Source organism: Oryctolagus cuniculus, chromosome 13 (assembly GCF_964237555.1).
Source record: "Oryctolagus cuniculus chromosome 13, mOryCun1.1, whole genome shotgun sequence".
Classification (NCBI taxonomy): Eukaryota; Metazoa; Chordata; class Mammalia; order Lagomorpha; family Leporidae; genus Oryctolagus; species Oryctolagus cuniculus.
In genome coordinates, this window is record NC_091444.1 from 62234470 (window position 1) to 62261443 (window position 26974).

The 26974-nt window shown below is 43.4% G+C and overlaps 1 protein-coding gene and 1 pseudogene across 8 annotated transcripts in view; one reads left to right on the forward strand and one right to left on the reverse strand.

The window, feature by feature from the left end:
* Positions 1–26974, reverse strand: part of PLD5 (phospholipase D family member 5) — a 415385-nt gene that overhangs the window by 42102 nt on the left and 346309 nt on the right. For all 8 annotated transcript variants that reach the window (XM_051820761.2, XM_070055590.1, XM_070055589.1 and 5 more), the window contains one exon: positions 4302–4499. In XM_051820761.2, coding sequence (XP_051676721.1) covers positions 4302–4499 — 198 coding nt within the window. The remainder of the gene's footprint in view (positions 1–4301; positions 4500–26974) is intronic.
* On the forward strand, positions 13418–14283 carry LOC100343669 (14-3-3 protein theta pseudogene; annotated as a pseudogene).

The following is a 26974-nucleotide window of genomic DNA, read 5'->3' on the forward strand; positions in this document are numbered from 1 at the left end:
TACCAAGTATTGTTCTGGGAATAACAACAATGAAGAGTATTGTATATGATCCTCAAAGTCCTATAAAACAGTGGAAAGGGAGACCATAAACAAGTAGTTATGAAAATTGTGGGGAGCAACTCGGACTATACTGTTACTGGAATTAAGACTTATTCTATGCATCTGCTCTCCCACAATATGGCGCTGGGAGAGAAGAAAACAGATTCTGCACAGCTGCCTCCAGTTCAGCCAATAAACTGTAGGACTTGCTCTTGATTGGAGGAGAGCAGCGTACTCGGCGTGTGGGCAGCCGAGTTAGGATTGGCAGAGGAGGACTATAAAGGAGGAGAGAGACGGCATGCACCAGGAACATCTAAGGGGAACATCTAAGGGGAACACCTGTGCAGCCCCCGAGAGAGCCGGCCGGCAGTGTGCCGCTCCCCTGCGGAAGTGGGGAATGTGGCCAGGGGGAACCGCCCTTCCACGGAGGTGGAAGGGACAGTAGCCAACCCGGGAAGAACCAGCAGCAAACCCGGGGAGGGCCGAGCAGACGAAAGAACAATGCAGGGTCCTGTGTCGTTCCTCCATGAAGAGGGGGAGCGACATAATGGTGCCGTGACTCGGATAGGAAACCTAGGAGGGAAGAAACGGGAAGAAGTGGAAAATACTGGAGAGAGAGACTAGCAAACAGCCTAGGGAAAAGCCGGACGAAAAAGGTGCCGGAAGAAGCTATTGAAAGCCTAGGCATAGACTCAGATACGGACTACGGGGGGAAGTTGGGAGAAATCTCTAAGGTTGAAAGCGAAAGTGAAAGCTAGAACAAACAGACTCGGATGCGTACTGTGGGGAGAGGCCAGGAGAAATGAGGGAGGAGTATTGTTGGAGGAAAGCTTGGGGAAACATACCGGGTAGAGAAAAATGTTAGGGAAATTGAAGCCGCGGGGGGCAGGCCGAGGCGGAAACGAAAGCCACTTTGGGATTCTCAAGTTAGCCTGGGAATAGGGGGCAAAAAGTTAAAACCAGAAGCGGAAACGTAAGCCCGGTTGGGATCCGTCTGATTAGCCCGGGGAGCAAAGGACGGGAAGCCAAATCGTGGGGCGGAGACGTGAGCTGGGTTGAATTCGCCAGGTTAGCCCGGGGAACTTGGATTGAATACTAGTGGCGGAGACGCAAGCTACGCTGTGTGACTCGCAGAGGCTGCCGCGCGCAGACAGAGCGTGCGGGGCTCAAGTAGATAGGGAACGCGGGGCTAGTGAGAGACCGCGGAGTGTGCGCGCGAAGCCGAGCCGCGCAGAGCCGCGAAGCCGCGCAGATGAGAGAGGCGCGGGCTGAAGCGGCTCAGAGCCAGAAAGCCGCCGAGAAGCGGCCTCGGGGCGGGCGCCGGGAAGCCGCGGGGATAAGAGAAACAGAAGTTTAGAAGTAAAATGAGAAAAATAGGAATGCTGGAAGATAGAAGTAAAATGGGAGAAATAGGAATGCCCGGAGATAAAGAAATAGAGAAATAGAAAGGCCTCCCCACAATATGGCAATGAGAAAGCTTGGATTCGGTCTGCCTGATTAAGGCGGTAAGCACCAGCAGGCGGCTCGACCAGAGTATGAGCCACAGGTCACCGAAGACAGGCACGCATCAGCGCCTAAAAACCTCCTCACAACATGGCGAAGAGAGGACCCGGATTCGGTTTGCCTGATTGATAGGACTTGTAAGAACCTGTGGCAACTCTAGCAAGTAGAGCAGAGTGTGTGCCATGGGACACCAAAGACAGGCGCGTATCAACGCCAAAAAATAAAAAGAAAGGGGGATCTGTGGGGAGCAACTCGGACTATACTGTTACTGGAATTAAGACTTATTCTATGCATCTGCTCTCCCACAATATGGCGCTGGGAGAGGAGAAAACAGCTTCTGCACAGCTGCCTCCAGTTCAGCCAATAAACTGTAGGACTTGCTCCTGATTGGAGGAGAGCAGCGTACTCGGCGTGTGGGCAGCCGAGTTAGGATTGGCAGAGGAGGACTATAAAGGAGGAGAGAGACGGCATGCACCAGGAACATCTAAGGGGAACATCTAAGGGGAACACCTGTGCAGCCCCCGAGAGAGCCGGCCGGCGGTGTGCCGCTCCCCTGCGGAAGTGGGGAATGTGGCCAGGGGGAACCGCCCTTCCACGGAGGTGGAAGGGACAGTAGCCAACCCGGGAAGAACCAGCAGCAAACCCGGGGAGGGCCGAGCAGACGAAAGAACAGCGCAGGGTCCTGTGTCGTTCCTCCATGAAGAGGGGGAGCGACAAAAATGTGATAAAGTCTATTGCAGAGTTAAAAGCAAAAACTGTGACTGAATGATACTAGTTCTAATGGCAGAGGTTCTCTGACTTTCTAAAATGTCTGAACTAACTTCTACCTCTTCAAAAATGATGCCAAATCAATATATATATATATATCAAATCTAAAATCAGACAGGTTTGATATTACTAATAGTAAATAGAAAATAATAAAAAAGAAAAAGTGTTTCACCTTGATTCAAAGGCTCTGAAAAAAAATGCTTCAGACTCATTTTGTGGCAAACATTTACCAAAAGGCAGTTTCTGAATTTACCCTAGGGTATATCAAAGGCCTTGCATTTTAGTATGTTTTACTAAAGGCCCAAGGTACCTCTCTGTGGTAGATATGTTAACTTCAGAATCAACAAAAGAAAACTTTTTATAGGCAAGAATTTACTATATACAGTAGTCACATTCATTTATCCATCGATTGCCCACTTGTTCCTGCTGCATCTGGCTGAACAAGTGCCCTTGCTTGGGATGTCATGTTACCCAATAATCATCTGTATTAAAGGTTCCTTGGTAAATGTTCTATTATTGCTCATCCCAAAACTGGGAATACTACCTGGCATTTTTTTCTATTAGAGAGTTGTCTTGAGAAGCCATGAAGATTTATATTTGGAATAATTTTGTTAGTACAACATCCTATGCAATGTTACTTGTTACTATTCTTGACCTTCATCCACAGAAAATAAGAAAAACATTTTTTTTTGGCTCTATTTGATGAAATTCATTCATAGTCTATTTTCTGCTATTCACACTTCTGTGAATTTGATATTTAACACAACTTCAACTTCTTTTTTCCTCTAATGTTATTTTTCTAAAATTTCAGATTGTACTTTCATTTGAGAAGACAAAATCGATCCAATTCATCTTTGATAAAAATGCTCTTAAGTGACTAAGGGTTTTTGACATAAAAAGTACTAATATCAGTCAATGGATAAAACAGCAATGTTAAATTAGGAGCATGGTTTACAGAAGTTTCTCTGAGCATCAGGATCAGTTCAGAAGCTTGATTCAAATTTGACTCCAGAAGTCTCACCTTGGATGTAGTAGATGAGCTTGCATTGTCAATCTAAATTTTTTTTTTTTTTTGACAGGCAGAGTGGATAGTGAGAGAGACAGAGAGAAAGGTCTTCCTTTGCCGTTGGTTCACCCTCCAATGGCCGCCACAGCTGGCGCGCTACGGCCGGTGCACCATGCTGATCCCAAGGCAGGAGCCAGGTGCTTCTCCTGGTCTCCCATGGGGTGCAGGGCCCAAGCACCTGGGCCATCCTCCACTGCCTACCCAGGCCACAGCAGAGAGCTGGACTGGAAGAGGGGCAACCAGGACAGAATCCGGTGCCCCGATCAATCTAAATTTAAACAGACTGCCAAGCTGATTCTTAAATTCAAGGATTCAGGGCTATAGGCCCAGATATTCACATTGCTGCGACGTGTGGGCAGTGACATGGTGGCCTGGGGAGGTGAGGGATGTGGAATGGATATGAGCTAGAGGTTTTCAGTCTTTCCCTCCAGCCCCAGTCAAGCAAAGCTGCTCTGTTGCAGTGTATGCTTGGATTCTCTCATATGTGTCTCAGTGGGTTCTACTGCTAAAAACAAGTCTGAATATCATTGCTGTAAAACACCAAAAAGAGGCTACTAGATTCTGATGTCAGGACACCCGAGAGCTGATGTCTCTCTTGACACTTCCCATCTGATGGACTTCAAGCTGGTTGCAATGTCTTCATTTGTAACACAGTCACAGTCCTTTGCCTACCCTCCAGGATGATGGTAGGGGTCTAATGAGATAAAGTATCTGAAATTAAGAATGATTCTAAAAATTTCTTATTGTTATTATTAGGGACAGCAAATGATTAGCTTAAGAGCAAGGAACATTTTAACTCTTGGAAGTATGGGACACAGCCAATTTATCTGATTTGCTTTTGCCCAATACAACACCATACTGAAACATTCCAGCTTAAAACAAAGCCTTTGGAGGAAGAAGAGGAGAGAGAGGTCAAGCAACTCACCGACACAAATGCTTGGGATTTGGTCTCATTCAACTGAAGCTGCAATTTCTTTTCATTGTCGTAGACTCCATAGAGTCTCTTGGACCAGGTCTGAGGTACTCTGCTCTTGAATTTTAATGAACTATATAAAGCAAATATCCTTTGTAAATCTAGGACCAGACAGCTGCAGTTGTAGAAGATGACACCGAGTTCTTTCATCTGTGAAATTAAAATGGAAGGCATCAATGCTGCGTACTAGGTATTATATTCAGAGAAAAAAAGGACACCTAAGAACGTAGTAGCGGCCTCTTTTCTCCTTGCATTTGCCGTCACCCAGTAATACGCAGATATAGTCACATCATGGTACATAGAAGTAATCAGTTATAAAAACTTTTAGCTATTTCAAGAACTTTTGCTTGTCTTTTGCATTTGTACTCTTACAGATAATTCTCCATATCTACCTATAGTTTTCTCATTAACTCTTCGGATTTGTTTTCTTAGAACTAATCTCTGTATGAGTTGTTAGAACATGCAGCAAGAGAAAGGCTGAGTCTTAATTGCAGCATAGCAGAACCATTACAGTCATGGATTCAGGAATTGGGCTCCAGCTCCATGACTTTCCAGTTGTGTGACCTTGAACAACATACTGAAACTCTGGACCACAATGTCTTCCTCCATAAAACAGAAGTAATAATATTCCTTTCATATAGTGGATGCTTAGAACAGTGCCTATCAAATGACAGTTACTAAAAATACACTGGCAATCTTTATTCTTGAGGTTGATATAATAATAAGAATAAACGACACATAAATTCTTGCAACTTTTCTCAATGCATGGATGAGGAGAGCAAAGCTCTCACAGGTAAGAATATTTTCCCAAAGTTGGAAATTCAATTGGTAGTAAATGAAGAATTTGAACACAGGTTTTCTGATCCCTCATCAAATATACTTGGAAACATGGTTATACTGGCTTCATCTGAGTCCAGTATCATTTTGTAAAAATTCAGTCAGAAAAGAACATATAAATATGCATGCTTTATTGAGCTAAACATATGGTGAGGGGTTTGTCATGAAACCTTGGCTCTCTAAAGAACTGGAGTCCACTGATAATAAATTTCCCTCCTTTCCCTCCTTCCAGGGTTGCAGGACGGGTCACCCATGTCACCCCCAGGGTACCCAGTACCATGTGCTATGGAGATCTTTCCACAGCCATCTATACATATCTGTCACCATTTTATGAGCTGCTCAGCACACAGAATGAAGGGACCCAAGTTACCTACCATGGATAGATGTATTTCTATTTCTCTAAAGCAAAAAGCAAAGGCATTAGCATTCTTATACAAACAACTATCCTTCTGTACAACTGTGTCCTCACACGTATATTTGGCCCTCCATATCTGAATGTTGCATGTTGTAGAATCAACCAACAGAGGTCAAAATTATTTGGAGAAAAGTTATGCCTGTACTGAAAATTTGAAGACATTTTTCTTGTCATTATTTCCTATATAACATAGTAGACAACTGCCTACACAGCATTTACTATGTGTTAAGAATCAGAAGTAATCTAGAGGGGCTGGCGCTGTGGCATAGGGGGTAAAGCCACGGCCTGCAGTGCCACTATCCCATATGGGCGCCGGTTCAAGTTCCGGCTGCTCCACTTCTGATCCAGCTCTCTGCTATGGCCTGGGAAAGCAGTGGAAGATGGCCCGAGTCCTTGAGCCCCTGCACCCACGTGGGAGACCCAGAAGAAACTACTGGCTCCTAGCTTTGGATAGGCGCAGCTCCAGCCATTGCGGCCAATTGGGGAGTGAACCAGCAGATGGAAGACCTCCCTCTCTCTCTGACTCTCCTCTCTCTGTGTAACTCTGACTTTTAAATAAATAAATAAATCTTTTAAAGTAATCTAGAGATGATTTAGCTATGAGGGAGGTTATGTGTAGGTTCTGTATAAGTGCAATGCTGTTTTTTTTTTTTTTAAGATTTATTTATTTATTTGGAAGTCAGAGTTACACAGAGAGAGGAGAGGCAGAGAGAGAGAGAGGTCTTCCATCTGATAGTTCACTCCCCAACTGGTCACAACGGCCAGAGCTGTGCCGATCCAAAGTCAGAAGCCAGGAGCTTCCTCCAGTTCTCCCACGTGGGTGCAGGGGCTCAAGGACTTGGGCTATCTTGTACTGCTTTCCCAGGCCATAGCAGAGAGCTGGATTGGAAGTGGAGCAGCTGGGCCTTGAACCAGCGCCCTTATGGGATGCTGGCACTTCAGGCCAGGGCGTTAACCTGCTGTGCCACAGTTCTGGCCCCGCAATGCTGTTTTATGTAAAGGATTTGAGCATTTGTGGATTCGGGATCCTGGAACTAATCTCCAGGGATACTAACGAATGACTATGTATCTTTTTGACCTATGCATGTAGATTCCTAGACTTAGATGGACAAGCACCTTAGTGACAATTAAACTTAAAATACAAAAGGAAACAGATAGGAGGGTACATCATTTATGTGCAAAGGCACCAAGGTGAGGAGGGATATAGTCAGATCTGTGAGATCGAAAGTGAGCCAGAAAGAGGAAAGTGTGAATGTGTGTACATGCATGATTTGTTTGCTTGATGGTAGGACATAGACCTGAAGGGACAGGGACATCAGATCCCAGGGACATTTGTGCATAGATAAGAATTCTGACATTTATAATGAAGGTCATGGGGGAAGGGGGTGGGCAGGCATCAAAGGGAGGGCCACAATAAGGTTATGAATTGAAAGGGTTTTTTTGGCTATGGTGTAGATGAGGGCAGACAGGGCAGGACATTCAGCCTCCAAGCCTTGGCAGTGGCACAAGAGGAAACATGTTTTTATGTGCTTTTGAATCACAGTTATTCTAGAAACTGTCCAGAGTAACTGATAATGATGACCAATCTTATTCCAGGTTGAATATAGTACTGCCCACTGTCTACATAGCTCCTCCTGACAGGGTCTCATGTGTATCAAACTTGGCACCTAGACTTTATGCTTATGCACCTTTCTCCAGATTGAATCCATGCTGCCACCCTCTTCTCCAAGGAAACCTCTACCACTTCATTTCTTATCAAATTTCCTATCAGGTTAGCAATTATGTTTGGGATGTGAGTTCTGGTCTTTGGTTGTGGGTAAGTAGCTGTCCAACAGGACAAGGACCTATTGAATATATCTCAATGCCTGCTAAACGCAGGCAAGATACAGGTGCATGTCTGGGAGCTAATGATCTTCCATCCTTTCCTGGGGCCACTACCAGGAAGAAATATACAAATAAATAAAAGTGCTGAACCTGAGGCCAAGGATGTGAACTGAAGCCTAGGATCTTTCATCAGCCAGATGTCAGGCAAGGGGAAGCCATTCAGTTTCTCTGCACCTTCTTCTGAATCTGAGGTGATTGGCTATAAGGGTCTTCCAACTTGGCCATCCAAGAAAATATGCAAAGAGGCAGCTCCAGGACACAATTGCTTGCCTACTTTGCAACCCTTTCCACCTACAGACCTCCTTCCCCAACACTGTCCAGAGAACTTCTGGTGAGGCCAAAGTAACTTCGGCTGGCTGACAAGGTCATAGCAGAAGATCTATCTCAGCAAGGTGTGAGAAGGACAGCTATGGTCCTCTTGGTGGTTTTAGGTTTGTTGGGAACTACAGTTTGCATAAGAAAGCCGGAGCTTCCTAGTGGTCCCACTAATGACTGCTGTATTCCTAATTTTAGGGAAGAACACTTAGTCTCATAACCCACAAAATGTCCATTGCTTTGTAGAATTTTAATCAAGCAAAATGTTATTGTAGGAGAACGACTTAATGCTTTATGCAAGGTTGAGCTGTTTGTGAAAAAGAATTAAAAGATAACAGGCTCTCTGGTATATACTTCCCACTAGAATAAAGATAAATGTTAATAAAGCTTTAATTCACTATATGCTACAAATACTACAATGCTTAGGATGTCAAAACTATAGAACAGATCTAAGTGAACCTTAAATTTCTTTATTGTACTTATTTAAAGAATTAAAAAAAGAACTTCAAAGAGGGGATACATTTTTAAAAAGGGTCTGCTTTGAACTTGGGCTTCTAATAAAGAGTAGTTTAGGAAGGTACAATTCTAGCTTGTGTAGCCAGTTTCTACATAGTTCAGCAGCACTCGAGGTCTTAGCTTGTGTGGGCAGCCCGTTATCTCACACCTATGATTGTAACCCGTGTCTAAATATGCCCTTGAAAATCAAAGAAATTGTAATTTAAAAAAAATGGACAACAGACTTTTCATTGTAAGAAGAAAAAATTCATCGTGTGACATGATATAAAAATAAAGTCTGGTGCTCGAAAGCCAGAGCCATGCCATCATCCTTGCTGTATCTCTCATTTCTTCGAGCACCGACACCTCTCACACCTTGGGGTCCCAGGACTGGCTGGAGTGGTCTCTGGCAAACTTGTTCGTCAGAACCAGCTCCTTTCAGCTCTTAGGAGATTGCCAATGATTTGCCTAGATGTTAAAGTCAGATCAGGGAGGTTTACATCGTGACTCAGTTCCTTGCTTGCCCTTTGGGTAAATTAAATCTTAAATTTCAGTTATTCAAGGAGAAGAATATCTTTCTAAGGGTTGCTGTTAGGATTCAATAATCACAATTTTGTTAGCTAGCGTTGGTTTCTTACTTGGTATGTGTACTGGTTTGAGTACTGTCTCCCCCAAACTCACGTCCACTCAAGTTGTGAGCATAACCTTATTTCGAAGTGCGGTCTTTCCTGATGCAAGCAAGTTGAGATGAAGTCATTAGGGAAGGTCTTGAATCTGATATGATGTAAATCCATAGAAGAGGGAAATTTGGACACAGAGACACAGAGGAGATGATCACATGAAGTCAGAGGTTGGAATGACTCATCTACAAGCCAACAATGCCAAGGATTGCTGACAACTACATGAAACTAGGAAGAGGCAAAGAAAGGATCTCCCCCAGAGTCTTCAGAGAGCACAGTTCTGCCAATGCATCAATTTCAAATCTTAGCCTCCTACACTGGGAGAGAAATTTTTTTCCTTTGACGATCAAGTTCATGGCCATTTAATATGGCAGTCCTAGGAAACTGATCCAATATGTCTCCCCTAGTTTAATTTAAAAAAATTTATGTATCTATTTGAGAGGTAGAGTTACAAAGAGAATGAGACACAGAAAGAGTGGTCTTCTATCTGCTGGTTCATTTCCAAAATGGCTGCAATTCCCAAAGCTGAGCTGACTAGGAGCCAGGAGTTAGGCCACCTTCTACTGCTTTCCCAGGCCATAATCAGAAAGCTGGATCAGAAGAGGAGCAGCTGGGACACAAACCGGCAACCATATGGGATGCTGGTGGTGCAGGCAGAGGTTTAGCCTACTATACCACAGTGCCATCCCCAACCCTACTTTAATCTTGATACTAAATCAGGTAGAAACAATTTTTATCCTATTTCACATAGGAAGAGGTTGAAACTTTTTTTTTTTTTTTTTTTTGGGACAGGCAGAGTTAGACAGTGAGAGAGAGAGAGACAGAGAGAAAGGTCTTCCTTTTTCCGTTGGTTTACCCTCCAAATGACCGCTACAGCCAGCGTGCTGCACCGATCCAAAGCCAGGAGCCAGGTGCTTCTCCTGGTCTCCCATGCGGATGCAGGGCCCAAGCACTTGAGCCATCCTCCACTGCACTCTCGGGCCACAGCAGAGAGCTGGACTGGAAGAGGTGAAACAGACAGAATCCGGCACCCCAACTGGGACTAGAACCCGGGGTGTCGGTGCTGCAAATGGAGGATTAGCCAAGTGAGCCGCAGTGCCAGCCAGAAATTGAAACTTTTGACAGTCGTTTGCCCCGTGGTAAATGACATAGCTGGGATTTGAATTTTGGTATAACTCTGAAGCTTGTGTGTTTAATCACTATTCTATACTGTATTTAGCAAAGGCTAGTATACTATATATATATATCTTCAGAGACTTCAGAGATCTTCAGTATATATATATATAGTATATATATACTATACTATATATATATATATATATATATACTATTGTGTCTATTATTGATTCTGTGAAGCCTTTTATTTTTTAGCAAATCATTTCTTGCTTTGTCTACTACTTCACTTGGTACATCTCTCTGATCTAACATGTTTCATACTGTATAATTTTAAAAATTATCTGTCTTGGGGCCGGCGCCGTGGCTCAATAGGCTAATCCTCCACCTTGCGGCACCAGCACACTGAGTTTTAGTCCCAGTTGGGGCTCTGGATTCTGTCCCAGTTGCCCCTCTTCCAGGCCAGCTCTCTGCTGTGGCCCGGGAGTGCAGTGGAGGATGGCCCAAGTGCTTGGGTCCTGCACCCCTTGGGAGACCAGGAGAAACACCTGGCTCCTGCCATCGGATCAGCACGGTGCGCCGGCCGCAGCACCGCGGTGGCCATTGGAGGGTGAACCAATGGCAAAAAGGAAGACCTTTCTGTCTCTCTCTCTCTCTCTGTCTACTCTGCCTGTCAAAAAAAATTATCTGTTTTGGAACAGGCATTTACTTTATCAGTTATGATACCTACATCTCACATTGAACTACCTGAGTTCCATTCTCAGCTCTGGCTTTCTGCTAATGCAGAATCTGGGAGACAAGGTTTTAACTCAAGTAACTGGGTTCCTACCACTCTCATGGGAGATCTGGATTACATTCCTGGATGTTTGGGGAGTAAATCAGTGAATAGGGGCTCTTTGAAGGTTTGTAGCTCTCTCTGCTGAATGAATGAATGGAGTGAGTAAGTAAATAAATAAATAAAGTGTTCCAATAGTTAAGATGTCACTTGGGTTGCCCACATCCCATATTTGAGTATATCAATTTGATTCCTTCCTCCATTTGCAATCCAACTTCCTCTAATTTGCACCTTGGGAGGCTGAAGTAATATCTCAAATACCTGAGTCCCTTTCAGCCATGTTGGACCTGGACTGAGTTCCTGGCTCTTGCCTTTGGCCTGTTCCAACCATGGCTATTGCAGGCACCTGGGGAGTGAACCAGCAGATATAAGATCTTTTTCTGTCTAGCTCTCTCTACTTTTCAGATAAAATGAAAATAAATAAATATTTAAAAATGTTTCTGTTTCCTTTAAGTGACTCTATAGTCTCTGAAGATAGCAGCTATGTCAGGTTCATATTTCCAGGGCTGGGTCCACAGTAGTTTTTCTAAAACTTTCTATTGAATGGAAGTCTGGGTTTTGAAATGAATAATTGGTGGCTAGAGATAAAAATGAGCTCCCTTCTCAACCCAAGATGCCTAGTACCAGGCCAGCCTGATGCCTTCTGATCCTGAGCACCTGAATCTAACAACCCCTCTTTTGTGCCAGGGCCCTGGACCAGGAAAACTGGAGATGGCCACTAGAAGTCCATTGGGCCATGTCAGCCTTAGCAATGCACCTGAGAGACTTTCACAAGCATCGCCCTCAGTGACCAGTGTCAGTGACAGGTCTTGGATTGGCCAATGAGCTGACTGTTCTCTAAATATGCTTCCTGCTCCTACCAAATATGGGTGCAGGGCCTGACACAGGGCTGTCATTTGAATAGGAGACTGCCTTTAATAAGGCAACATTAGCCAGTGATCAGATGATTCCGAATAGAGCCAGAGCCATGAAAGTAGACATCTGGAAGGCAAACTCCTTGACAGTGATTCACTTTTATTAACTCAGGTCTTTGGGGGATCTTTTGCTTTCCACATCAGGTCTTTGGTGGTTCCAGGTTATTTTGCTCACACAAGGCAAGTGTGTATGTTTGGAAACCTCCTTTGAAAGCCTGGATAGGATTACAATGTTTCCCTAACCACAGCGTTCCTCAGGAATACTTGCTCCCTAACCGTCACGTGGAGGTTCTGCCTTCTGTGCTGTGGCTGGGGATAGATAAAGACAACAGCAGTGGTTATGGAGCAGAGCCTTTCCTGCTGCCACTCTGCTTACTCTCTCCTGCTTGCAGAATGATATTGCATAAAGAAGGCCCAGCACTGCTGCTAGATCCCCATATCTGAAGAACACAACTGCTCTTCAACAGGATAACAGGGCATATCAGGATTACTCTGGATAACTGCTGTTTTGAAATTGACAGCTGGCTCTCTCTGCCTCTCCTTCTCTCTCTGTAACTCTTTCAAAAATGTAAGTAAATCTTTAAAAGGGGTGGGGTGGCACTGTGGCATAGCGGGTAAAGCTGCCGCCTGCAGTGCCGGCATCCCATATGGGCGCGGGTTCGAGTCCAAGCTGCTCCACTTCCAATCTAGCTCTCCGCTATGGCCTGGGAAAACAGCAGAAGATGGCCCAAGTCCTTGGACCCCTACACCTACGTTGGAGACCCGAAAGACACTCCTGGCTTTGGATCAGCATAGTTTTGGCCATTGTAGCCAATTGGGGAGTGAACCAGCAGACGGAAGACCTCTTTCTCTCTCTACCTCTCTTTCTCTCTGTGGAACTCTGACTTTCAAATAAATAAATCAATCATAAAAAAATTTGACAGCTGGAAGGGTATTAAAGTGACAACTCTGAGAATTCCTCCCTGCAAAGGAGGGATAAGAAGCAAGAGAGAGACAGGACATAGCAAGTCATCTCCTGGAGCAGGCTCTGAGGATAAACTAACTCCACAATGGGCAAAGCACTTAACCTCCTCACTTCCTTCACTTGGAAATGGGTTTACATTACAAGATTGCCATAAAGAATTAGTGAAGGGGCTGGCATTGTGGCACAGTGAGTAAAGGTACCACCTACGACACTGACATCCAAATGGGCACCAATTCATGTCCTGGCTGCTCCACTTTGGATCCAGCTCCCTGCTGATGACCTGAGAAAATCAGCAGGAATGACCCAAGTGTTGGGGCTCCTGCTACCCACGTGGGAGACCTGGAAGAAGCTCTTGGCTTCAGCCTAGCCCTGCCCCAGTTTCAATGTATAAGGATCTTTACCCCAAATTCTCAGGGAGCGCAGGAATTAAGCAACGGCTGTCTGGCTCCTTACTCTGTGCTTTGCAATAGATACCTACTTTCTTACCATCTGATGTCAGTGATTGGCTTTCTGCAGGTTGGGCTAGCAGACCCAGTTTGGAGGGCCTAGAGCAACTCCTACAACTAGCTTGGGGTGTTCGGCAACATGGCTCTCCAGAAGTGTTAGCCCAAATAAACTGCCCGAAAAGTTAGGCTCCTTCAATTCATTATAGTAATTTAATGCTTTCTAGTGTGACATCTACATCTGAAATTGTATCCAGACTCACGTCATTTTCAAAGGTCTCCCAGAGGACTGTGCTCACTCTCTGCCCATCCTTAGTGCCTGCAATGGGGAAGATGGAGTTGATCCAGAAGGCCAAGCTGGCTGAGCTCCACAACACGGCCACCTGTATGAAGGCGGTGACTGAGCAAGGCACTGAGCTGGCCACTGAGGTGGAAAACCTGCTCTTGGTGGCCTGTAGGAACATGCTCAGGGGCCACGGGCCCATCTGGAGAGTCATCTCAAATATGGAACAGAAGACTGACATCTCCGACAAGAAGCTGCAGCTGATTAAAGACTACTGGGAGAAGGTAGAGTGGGAGCTGTGGTCCATGTGCACCATGGTCTTGGAATTGCTGGATAAATACTTGATAGCCAATGCAACTAATCTACAGAGTAAGGTCTTCTATCTGAGAATGAAGGGAGATTATATCCAGTACCTGGCTGAAGTTGCATGTGGTGATGATCGAAAACAAAGGATAGATAACTCCCAAAGAATCATTTGATATATGGAAGAAAGAGATGCAGCCCACACACCCAATCCACCGGCGGCTGGCTCTGAACTTCTCTGTATTTTACTATGAGATCTTTAATAATCCAGAGCTTGCCTGCACACTGGCTAAAATGGCTTTTGATGAAGCCATTGCAGAACTGGATACACTGAATGAAGACTCCTATAAAGACAGGACCCTCCTCATGCAGTTGCTTAGAGACAATTTAACATTATGGACATCAGATAGTGCAGGAGAAGCTTGTGATGCAGCAGTAGGGAAGGAAAACTAAATGGATACAGGTTGTCATTCTTCTTCCCACCAAGAAACCATTATATGTATCTTCATTCCTTACTCACTTTGGTTTCCTATAGCAAAGAACCCCATTCCTGCATATGGAATCTACTATTTATAGTCTCTTTTCCACACTGCAGCTTTGGGAAAACTCCATTCCTTGATTTGTGCTTGTCTTGGCCTTCCTGGTCTGCAGTGACTGGTGTATAAAAGTATTAATAGCTTAATTATATGTAAATATAAGTAATTTCCAAACATGTATATAGAGAACTAAAGATGTATCTGGTATTTAAGTAATCTGAATCAGTTGTAAGTGACTGTGTTTTGTATTACTGTGAAGATAGGAAAATATAGTTAATTACAATTTAGAGAATGTTCTACATAACTTCTTAATTTGCTTTACTCTTCTTCAGGGATTTTCTTTCAGCAAGAAACTTCTCCATGTTCTTAATGTATTCTTTTAAGTAGGAATCTCGAAGTATTACATTGTACAGAAAAGCATTTGACAGTTCTGGGCTTGGGAGAGGTCACAAATTGGAATGCCTCCCATATCTTGTATTACAGAGGTCACATATTGTTGACACTAGGAGTTTCCTTATTTACTCTTTGCTGATGTTTAACTTGACAGTTTCCCTCCCCTCAATAATTCACTTGTAGCTCCAAAAAGTCATATTCAGGTGCACATCAAATCCAGAGCTACACCAACAACCACATCTATAGACATATCTAGACCCATATCTACATCTGTAGCTATCTCCACAGCTATGTCTATATCCATATCCAAACGTATATCTACATCTATAGCTTTATCTATATCCATATCTACAGGCAGTTCTACATCTATATCCATATCTACTATCCAGAACAAAATCTACATCTATATCCATATCTAGAACTAAATTTTTCATCCATATTTATATCTACATCGAGATCCATACCTACATCTGCATTTGTATCTATATTCTTTTTTTTTTTTTGACAGGCAGAGTGGACAGAGAGAGAGAGAGACAGAGAGAAAGGTCTTCCTTTTGCCGTGGGTTCACCCTCCAATGGCCTCTGCGGCCGGCGCATCATGCTGATCTGAAGCCAGGAGCCAGGTGCTTCTCCTGATCTCCCATGGGGTGCAGGGCCCAAGTACTTGAGCCATCCTCCACTGCCCTTCCGGGCCACAGCAGAGTGCTGGACTGGAAGAGGGGCAACTGGGACTAGAACCTGATGTGCCGGCGCCGCAGGTGGAGGATTAGCCTACTGAGCCGTGGCGCCGGCTCTGTATCTATCTTCTTCCATGAATTAGGTACCAGGCCACGTTCTGAGGCTATAACAGAGAATATTCAAACCTCATGCCTTAAAGCACAGAATATAAAAGGAGTACAAACAAAAGTTATGGATTTATAACATAAGGTGATTTATGATCAAAAAGTGTGTTTTGAGGAAGAGAGTCTAGCTGTCATTTCATAGAGAAGGGTACCAAAGCTACAGTCACTGATCTTTTCCAAGGTATCTTTGCTAATTGATAGCAGAGTTCATATCTGAACCCAGGATGTTTTGACTCTCTAATCAGTTTCTTTTCACTGTTTCACCTGCCTTAGGCTATATGCACCCTAACTTCCTTGGAGAAGTTTCCCTTGCACTTTCTACTGCATCTGAGAAATACTTTGAAGAGGAGTTCACTTGCCTTCCCTGGAATACTTGTGCTATCAAACTGGGTGGCTGGAGCTAAAGGCTGGAGATAATTCACTAGAGGTGTTCCCAAGCATAAATGTGATGACTTGAACAGAATATTATCTTCAACAAAGGCATGAAAAGGCAGAAGAAAAAGCTGGAATTGAAACAGACTATGTCTAGGTTATCGTAGGCTTGGATTCTCATTGAAGTCAATGGCAATTTTCTTTTAAGACTCAGTACAAATCTCTCCACAGGATATGCCACAAATCTTGAGCAGATTCTCCTAGGAAATCCATGAGGATGTTTCGTGAAAGCCAAGTGAGACTTAACCATTGCTAAGGGACTAGGCTTGGAGACCAGAGTTTTATTATTATCATGGCTCTCCATCTCAATAGTGGTGTGGCTCTCAACAAGCACTGACACTTGCTTTTGTCACTGAGAAAAAGAAAAGCAGTTCCTGACATCTGAGACTGCCATGTGATTCTCACTTGGCCTTGATTTTCTAGGAACTGTCCTGGCACAGTTACGGACTCAGGTCCTGCTGTGTGAATCACAAACCATTTCACACAGCACTAACAGACAAGATATCACCCCTCGGTGATGATCTATGGTAGATCAAAATAAAAACAAGACCACTCTGTAATCATGACTGAACAGAGACAAAAATATGAATAGTGTTTAAGTCACATATTTGACCAAATATCTCCCCGTCTAATATGGGTGTCTGCTGCTCTTCTATAAACTAAACCTTGGTTTTTGCTTCATTCTTAAACCCCAATAGACAAGATTTATTAAGAAAGCCAATCCTTTGTCTCGACTGTTGAGGAAGATTTTTTCATACTATATGTTGAACTCTTTATACACATATGAGTAACTTTGTTAAGTAAAGTTAATTTGAAAATAGGGAGCTTCTAAGATGGCAAAGTAGGGAGGGAGCTTACTGCTCTAGTCTAGGAGAAGACAGTTTGAAAAAAGTGGAGAGAGTGCAGTCTCAGGGAAGAGTTGCAGAGGAAACTCCATGCAAATTAGAGGGACACAGTGGACCTACATAGAGAGTGTGGACACTCACTACTCAGGACTCCAGAAGCTGAGAGCCTACACATCAGCATTGGAGAGTAAGGTAAGACCAAACTGCAGCAGCCCAAGCCACTGTTGATAAAGCTGCAGGAAGAGCCTTGTGGGAAACTGGCTTGGAGCCCCATGGAGGATAGTGTACCTGCCAAACTAGAGGAGGAAAAGAAGAGGAGGGACACATTTCTGTCTTCCTGATCATCTTACAATGGCATTCTGTAACAAGCCAATAAAGCATGTGCCATTTTGGACGTATGTAACAGCTGTGCCACCTCTTGTCTGCGCAGAGCAACCGCTGTGCCAGCTCTTGTCTGAGCACAGCAACCACCTGAGTGGAAACTCCTGACTCTGGTAGGGAGAACTAACAGGGGGCTGAGTGCTTGTGACTGTGGTAGGCTTGTGTGCCGGGACTGTGAAAAAAAATTAAAAACAGGGTGTGTGGGAGGACTAATGGTGTGGCTAGGACTTTGGGCAGTCATTGTGGGAGACTCCACATGCTCAGGGCTTCCTGATTACCTAAAGGACATTGCTGGGGAATCTGAGCTTACACTGTGGTCTGCACAGATCCTTTGTGTGATCCTTGGGGCAGAGCAGATGAATATTATACCCACTGGGGCTAGCACTCAGATACTGGACTTCTTTGAGGAGAGGAGCTCAGCTGAGCAGAATAAACTTCTCTTCTGATTAAAAAAAAAAACTAAAAGATTTTATTGAACCAAACCTGAGTGTGTCAACTTAGACACACCTTTCACCCTGGAGAACTGAGCAGAGCTCTCTGGCCACACCCACGACACTTGCCTCTAGATAATCAGACACTCCACTTACCTACAAAGGCATAGAACAAGCAAAAAAAAAACAAAAAAAAAAAAACCATTGAAACCAATGAGTATCTCGACAAATGCCAAATAACAAATGTACCAATTCAAGAAACAAGAGTAAGGAAGACAACACGGTGCCCCCAAAAGAACACAACACTTCAGTAATGGATTGTGAAGATGATGAGATTGAAGAAATGCCAGATGGAATTCACAAAATTGATAAGATTACATACAAGTAATCAGAAGCAATTGCAGGAACTACTGAAATCCATACATGACATGAAAGAAAATTTCTGCCACAAAATTGAGAACTTGAAGAGAAATCAAAATGAAAATTTCAATAGAGCAAATAAAAAATGCAATGCAAAGCATTAACAACAGAATCAGTGAAGCTGATGAAAGAATATCTGACTTAGGCTGGCGCCGCGGCTCAACAGGCTAATCCTCCACCTGCGACACAGGACACCAGGTTCTAGTCCCAGTCGGGGTGCCGGTTTCTGTCCCACTTCCTCCTCTTCCAGTCTAGCTCTTTGTTATGGCCCGAGATTGCAGTGGAGGATGGCTCAAGTCCTTGGGCCCTGCACCCGCATGGGAGACCAGGAGAAGCACCTGGCTCCTGGCTTCGGATCAGCACAGTGCGCCAGCCGTGGCGCGCCGGCCACAGAGGCCATTGGAGGGTGAACCAACGGCAAAAGGAAGACCTTTCTCTCTGTCTCTCTCTCTCACTGTCCACTCTGCCTGTCAAAAAAAAAATAACATAAAAATAAGAATATCTGACTTCGAAGAAAAAGGAAAAGCACAGGAAATTATATAATCTGGCCAAAAATAAGAGGAGGAAATTAGAAAACTAAAATACACTGTTGGGAATCTACAAGATACTATCAAATGACCCAACATACAGGTTCTAGGGGTTTTTGAAGGCATGGAATGAAAGAAAGGACTGGAAGGCCTTCTTGGTGAAATAAAAACAGAAAGAAAGGGAAATCCAAGTACAGGAAGCACATAGAACTCCTAATAGACATGACCAGAAATGATCTTTACAATGACACATTGTAATAAAACCACAATAAAACATAAAGCAAAGATTTTTTTTAAAGATTTACTTATTTATTTGAAAGTCAGAGTTACACAGATAGAGAAGGAGAGGCAGAGAGAGAGAGAGAGAGAGAGAGAGAGAAAGAAGTCTTCCATCTGCTGGTTCACTCCCCAGATGGCCGCAATGACTGGAACTGTGCCAATCTGAAGCCAGGAGCCAGGAGCTTCTTCCAGGTCTCCCACGCGGGTGCAGGGGCCTAAAGACTTGGGCCATCTTCTACTGCTTTCCTAGGCCATAGCAGAGAGCTAGATCGGAAGTGAAGCAGCCAGGTCTCGAACCGGCGCCCATATGGGATGCCGGTGCTTCAGGCCAGGGCTTTAACCTGCTGCACCACAGCGCTGGCCCCAAAGGAAAGATTTTAAAATGTTCACTAGAGAAACACCAGATTACTTTCAGACGATCTCCAATTAGATTCAGCAAATTTTTCACCAGAAACCCTACAGGCTAGGCGAAAATGGTGAGAGGGAAAAAAATGTCAACCCAAAATATGGTACCTTGCAAAGCTCTCATTTAAGAAGGAAAGTGAAATAAAGACCTTCCATAACAAACAGAAATTGAAAGAACGTCACCACCCATTCAGCCCTGCAAAATCTGCTTAGGGATGTGCTGTACACAGAAATGCAGTCATCACTACAAAAGATAAAGGAAGAAAATCTAACAGTAAAAGTTCAAATGAAATTCAAAGTAAATATAGGGATATTTTTGGAAAAATGGCAGGGCAAAGCTGTTAGTTATCAATGGTCATCTTGAATGTAAATGGGCTCAACTCTTGTAACTCTCAGTTATATCACACAGGCTGGCTGAATGGATTAAAAAACAAAACCTATCTATTTGCTGCCTACAAGAAACACATCTAACCAACAAAGATGCACACAGACTGAAAGTCAAAATATAGAGATATTATACACCAACAGAAACTAAAAAAGAGCTGGAGTAACCGTCCTAATATGAGACAAAATAGGCTTTAACACAAAAACTATTAAAAGAGACAAAGACAGGCACTATATAATAATTAAGGGATCAATCCAACAGGAAGAAGGAACTATTCTAAACGTATATGCACCTAATTACAGGGTACCTGACTCTTTAAAAGAAATGTTAAGGGATCTAAATAGAGACATAGACTTCAATACAATAGTCATGGGGGACTTCAATACTCCACTTTGAGCAATGGACAGATCAAACAGACAGAAAACCAGCAAGGAAACAGCAGATTTAATCAACACTATAGACCAAATGACCCTAATAGATAGCTTGAGAACTTTTCATCCTACAGCTGCAGAATACAAATTCTTATCACCAGTTCATGGAACTTTTTCTAGGATTGACCACATACAATGCCATAAAGTAAGTCTCAGCAAATTCAAAATAATCAAAATCATACCATGCATCTTCTCGGAACACAATGGAATGAAGCTGGAAATCAGCAATTCAGGAATCTTTAGAAAAATGCAAGGAACAGTTTTGTTATTTTTGTTTTTCATTTTTTTCTCTTCATACTATTTGTTGAATTCTTACTTAACATAGAGTTGATCGTGTGTGTAGGAAGTCAATTGAGGATAGATCTTAGTAAAAAATAAGCATGGAGGGGCGGAGCCAAGATGGCGGAATAGTGAGGGCGCGCACCGATAGTCCGGGAAAATTTAGTTTAATAAAAGGGGAGTTACGGTAGCCTCAGAAAAAAGAACCAGGAAAATATTGCAGACAAAACTCTTCTGGATCCAGTGGGCGTGAATCGGAGGACCTACTGGGAGAACAAGGTTGCCCACCGCACGCGAAAGCGGAACCGCAGGACCGAGCCGCGGGACTGAGCCGCGGAAGCCGAGCCGAGGGACGGAGCTGCGCAAGCTGCAGGGTCTGCGCGCAAGTGCTCGAAGGGGAGTGCAACAGCGGGGAGACTTGGGAAGTCCAGGGCTCCGAGTCCACACATCGGCGCTGGAAGGGGAGCAGACCTGCGTGGAGAGCGTGGGAGCCCACAGTTCGGGACATCAGCGGCAGACTCAACACACCAGCGCTGGAACGCGAGGTGAGCCGAACCTCAATAACCCGAGACACCGGCAGGCAAGCGGAGAGAGGAGACTAGAGGGAACGACCCCCGGGGCGGGGGGGACTTCACCAAGCTAACTGGAAGAGAGAGAGAGGGAAAAAAAAAAAAGGTGACTGGTATGGACACGGGTTTCTCTCTCTCCGCTCACCTCTCAAGGGCGAGCAAGACAAAGAGCAGGCGCCATCTTGGACATACGTCATAAGCAGAGCGACCTCAGGTCTGCACCGGCCCTGAGCCTAGCAGTAAAACCTGACTCTGGGTGGGGCGAATTAACAGGAGATTAGGACTTAGTAAATTTATGGTGCTACTGAACTGAGACTGTGAAAAAAGAGACGGGGGGGGGGGGAGAGAACTCACGGAATTCACGTGAGCACTCTCCAGAGACGCTACAATTCCGTAACTTTGGCAACCCAGTGGGAGACTGAAGGAGAATTTGAGCCCACTCTAAGGGCCGAACAGATTCCCTGTGTAGTCCTTGGGAAAGAGCTTCTGATCTCTGGCTCCTGTGGGTATATCATTTGCCTGCTAACTACCTCCAACTTTGTTCAGCTGTGCAGAATAACTTCCCTGTTGAATCAAAAAAAAAAGAGAGAGAGAGAGAGAGGTTTACCACGCCTAACCTGGGAGTGTCACCTTTGGCACACCAAACAGAGCTCTCAGGCCACACCCATCTCAAGCCCTAAGGCTCCATCAAAAACAGATAGTCCACTTAATCTAGAGTCATAGTATAACAAGAAAAAGCACCACAGTGAAGAAACCAAATATCTCCAATATGACAAATAACAAACGCAAAAACCAAGGTAATAAAAACAAGGAAGTCACCATGAAGCCCTCAAATGAAAAAGACACCCCAATTCAAGATTATGAGGATGATGACATAGAAGAAATGCAAGAAGCAGATCTCAAAAAATTGATAAGAACATTAAGAAGTTCTCAAAAACAAATTCTTGAACTACAGAAATCCTTAATGGACAAGATAGAAAATCTCTCTCGTGAAAATGAAATATTAAGGAGGAATCAAAATGAAACGAAACAACTAGTACAACAGGAAACTGGGATAGTGACTGAAGTGAAGAATTCAATAGATCAAATGAAAAACACAATAGAGAGCCTTACAAACAGAATGGGAGAAGCAGAAGAGAGAATATCGGACTTAGAAGACAGAGAACAGGAAAGGATACAGTCAGACCAAAGAAAAGAAGAGGAAATTAGAAATCTGAAACATATTGTCGGGAATCTTCAGGATACTATTAAAAAACCCAACATTCGGGTTCTAGGAGTTCCTGAAGGCATGGAGAGGGAGAAAGGATTAGAAGGCCTTTTTAGTGAGATATTAGCAGAAAATTTCCCAGGTTTGGAGAAGGACAGAGAAATCCTAGTACAGGAAGCTCACAGAACCCCTAATAAACACGACCAAAAGAGACCCTCACCACGGCACGTTGTAATTAAACTCTCCACAGTGAAACATAAAGAAAAGATCCTAAAATGTGCAAGAGAGAAACGTCAGATTACTCTCAGAGGATCTCCAATCAGACTCACAGCTGACTTCTCATCAGAAACTCTACAAGCTAGGAGGGAATGGCAAGATACAGCCCAGGTACTAAGAGAGAACAACTGCCAGCCCAGAATATTATACCCTGCAAAGCTATCATTTGTGAATGAAGGTGAAATAAAGACTTTTCATAACAAACAGAAATTGAAAGAATTTGTTGCCACTCGTCCAGCCCTACAAAAGATGCTTAAAGATGTGTTACACACAGAAACAAAGAAACACAGTCATCAATATGAAAGAAGGTAAAGGAAGGAAACCAAGGAAGGAAAGCTCACAGCAAAAGATCACAGGGAATTCAAAGCATATATTAGAACTTATCTTTGGCAAATGGCAGGGCAAAGTTACCACTTATCATTAGTCACATTGAACGTGAATGGCCTGAACTGTCCAGTTAAAAGACACCGTTTGGCTGATTGGGTTAAAAAACAAAACCCATCTATTTGCTGCTTACAAGAAACACATCTTTCCAACAAAGATCCATACAGACTGAAAGTGAAAGGCTGGAAAAAGATATACCATGCCAACAGAAATGAAAAAAGAGCAGGCGTAGCCATCTTAATATCAGACACCATAAACTTTACCACAAAAACCATTAAGAGAGACAAAGAGGGACACTACATAATGATTAAGGGATCAATTCAACAGGAAGATATAACAATTATCAATGTATATGCACCTAACTACAGGGCACCGGTTTATCTAAAAGATTTGTTAACGGACTTAAAGGGAGACTTAGACCCCAATACAATAGTACTGGGGGACTTCAATACTCCACTCTCAGAAATAGACAGATCAATAGGACAGAAGATCAACAAGGATACAGTAGATTTAAACGACACTATAGCCCAAATGGATCTAACAGATATATACAGAACTTTCAATCCTACAGCTAAAGATTATACATTCTTCTCAGCGGTACATGGAACCTTCTCTAGGATTGACCACATACTAGGCCATAAAGCAAGTCTCAGCAAATTCAAAAGAATTAGAATCATACCATGCAGCTTCTCAGACCATAAAGGAATGAAGTTGGAAATGAACAACTCAGGAATCCCTAGAGCATACGCAAACACATGGAGATTGAACAACATGCTCCTGAATGAACAATGGGTCATAGAAGAAATCAAAAGAGAAATCAAAAACTTTCTGGAAGTAAATGAGGATAACAGCACAACATACCAAAACTTATGGGACGCAGCAAAAGCAGTGTTAAGAGGAAAGTTTATATCAATAGGTGCCTACATCAAGAAATTGGAAAGGCACCAAATAGATGAGCTTTCTATTCACCTCAAGGATCTAGAAAACCTACAGCAAACCAGACCCAAATCTAGTAGGAGAAGAGAAATAATTAAAATCAGAGAAGAAATCAACAGGATTGAATCAAGAAAAACATTACAAAAAATCAGCCAAACGAGGAGCTGGTTTTTTGAAAAAATAAACAAAATTGACACCCCATTGGCCCAACTAACTAAAAAAAGAAGAGAAAAGACCCAAATCAATAAAATCAGAGATGAAAAAGGAAATGTAACAACAGACACCACAGAAATAAAAAGAATCATCAGAAATTACTACAAGGACTTGTATGCCAGCAAACAGGGAAACCTACCAGAAATGGATAGATTCCTGGACACATGCAACCTACCTAAATTGAACCAGGAAGACATCGAAAACCTAAACAGACCCATAACTGAGACAGAAATTGAAACAGTAATAAAGGCCCTCCCAACAAAGAAAAGCCCAGGACCAGATGGATTCACTGCTGAATTCTACCAGACATTTAAAGAAGAACTAACTCCAATTCTTCTCAAACTATTCAGAACAATTGAAGAAGAGGGAATCCTCCCAAATTCTTTCTATGAAGCCAGCATCACCTTAATTCCTAAGCCGGGAAAAGATGCAGCACTGAAAGAGAATTACAGACCAATATCCCTGATGAACATAGATGCAAAAATCCTCAATAAAATTCTCGCCAATAGAATGCAACAACACATCAGAAAGATCATCCACCCAGACCAAGTGGGATTTATCCCTGGTATGCAGGGATGGTTTAATGTGCGCAAGACAATCAATGTGATACACCACATTAACAGACTGCAGAAGAAAAACCATATGATTCTCTCAATAGATGCCGAGAAAGCATTTGATAAAATACAACACCCGTTCATGATGAAAACTCTAAGCAAACTGGGTTTGGAAGGAACATTCCTCAATACAATCAAAGCAATCTATGAAAAACCCACAGCCAACATCCTATTGAATGGGGAAAAGTTGGAAGCATTTCCACTGAGATCTGGGACCAGACAGGGATGTCCACTCTCACCACTGCTATTCAATATAGTTCTGGAGGTTCTAGCCAGAGCTATTAGGCAAGAAAAAGAAATTAAAGGGATACAAATTGGGAAGGAAGAACTCAAACTATCCCTCTTTGCAGATGACATGATTCTTTATTTAGGGGACCCAAAGAACTCTACCAAGAGACTATTGGAACTCATAGAAGAGTTTGGCAAAGTAGCAGGGTATAAAATCAATGCACAAAAATCAACAGCCTTTGTATACACAGACAATGCCATGGCTGAGGAAGAAATTCTAAGATCAATCCCATTCACAATAGCTACAAAAACAATCAAATACCTTGGAATAAACTTAACCAAGGATGTTAAAGATCTCTACGATGAAAATTACAAAACCTTAAAGAAAGAAATAGAAGAGGATACCAAGAAATGGAAAAATCTGCCATGCTCATGGATTGGAAGAATCAATATCATCAAAATGTCCATTCTCCCAAAAGCAATTTATAGATTCAATGCAATACCAATCAAGATACCGAAGACCTTCTTCTCAGATCTGGAAAAATTGGTGCTGAAATTTATATGGAGGCACAAGAGACCTCGAATAGCTAAAGCAATCTTGTACAACAAAAACAAAGCCGGAGGCATCACAATACCAGATTTCAGGACATACTACAGGGCAGTTGTAATCAAAACAGCATGGTCCTGGTACAGAAACAGAAGGATAGACCAATGGAACAGAATTGAAATACCAGAAATCAACCCAAACATCTACAGCCAACTTATATTTGATCAAGGATCTAAAACTAATTCCTGGAGCAAGGACAGTCTATTCAATAAATGGTGCTGGGAAAATTGGATTTCCACGTGCAGAATCATGAAGCAAGACCCCTACCTTACACCTTACACAAAAATCCACTCAACATGGATTAAAGACCTAAATCTACGACCTGACACCATCAAGTTACTAGAGAACATTGGAGAAACCCTTCAAGATATTGGCACAGGCAAAGAGTTTCTGGAAAAGACCCGGGAGGCACAGGCAGTCAAAGCCAAAATTAACTATTGGGATTGCATCAAATTGAGAAGTTTCTGTACTGCAAAAGAAACAGTCAGGAGAGTGAAGAGACAACCGTCAGAATGGGAAAAAATATTTGCAAACTATGCAACAGATAAAGGGTTAATAACCAGAATCTACAAAGAGATCAAGAAACTCCACAAAAACAAAACCAACAACCCACTTAAGAGATGGGCCAAGGACCTCAATAGACATTTTTTTTTTTTTTTTTGACAGGCAGAGTGGACAGTGAGAGAGAGAGACAGAGAGAAAGGTCTTCCTTTGCCGTTGGTTCACCCTCCAATGGCCGCCGCGGCCGGCGCGCTGCGGCCGGCGCACCGCGCTGATCCGATGGCAGGAGCCAGGAGCCAGGTGCTTTTCCTGGTCTCCCATAGGGTGCAGGGCCCAAGCACCTGGGCCATCCTCCACTGCACTCCCTGGCCACAGCAGAGGGCTGGCCTGGAAGAGGGGCACCGGGACAGAATCCGGCGCCCCGACCGGGACTAGAACCCGGTGTGCCGGCGCCGCTAGGCGGAGGATTAGCCTAGTGAGCCGCGGCGCCGGCCAGACATTTTTCAAAAGAGGAAATCCAAATGGCCAACAGGCACATGAAAAAATGTTCAAGGTCATTAGCAATCAGAGAAATGCAAATCAAAACCACAATGAGGTTCCACCTCACCCCGGTTAGAATGGCTCACATACAGAAATCTACCAACAACAGATGCTGGCGAGGATGTGGGGAAAAAGGGACACTAACCCACTGTTGGTGGGAATGCAAACTGGTTAAGCCACTATGGAAATCAGTCTGGAGATTCCTCAGAAACCTGAAGATAACCCTACTGTTCGACCCAGCCATCCCACTCCTTGGAATTTACCCAAAGGAATTTAAATTGGCAAACAAAAAAGCAGTCTGCAGCCTAATGTTTATTGCAGCACAATTCACAATAGCTAAGACCTGGAACCAACCTAAATGCCCATCAACGGTAGACTGGATAAAGAAATTATGGGATATGTACTCTTTAGAATACTATACTGCAGTAAGAAACAACGAAATCCAGTCATTTGCAACAAAATGGAGGAATCTGGAACACATCA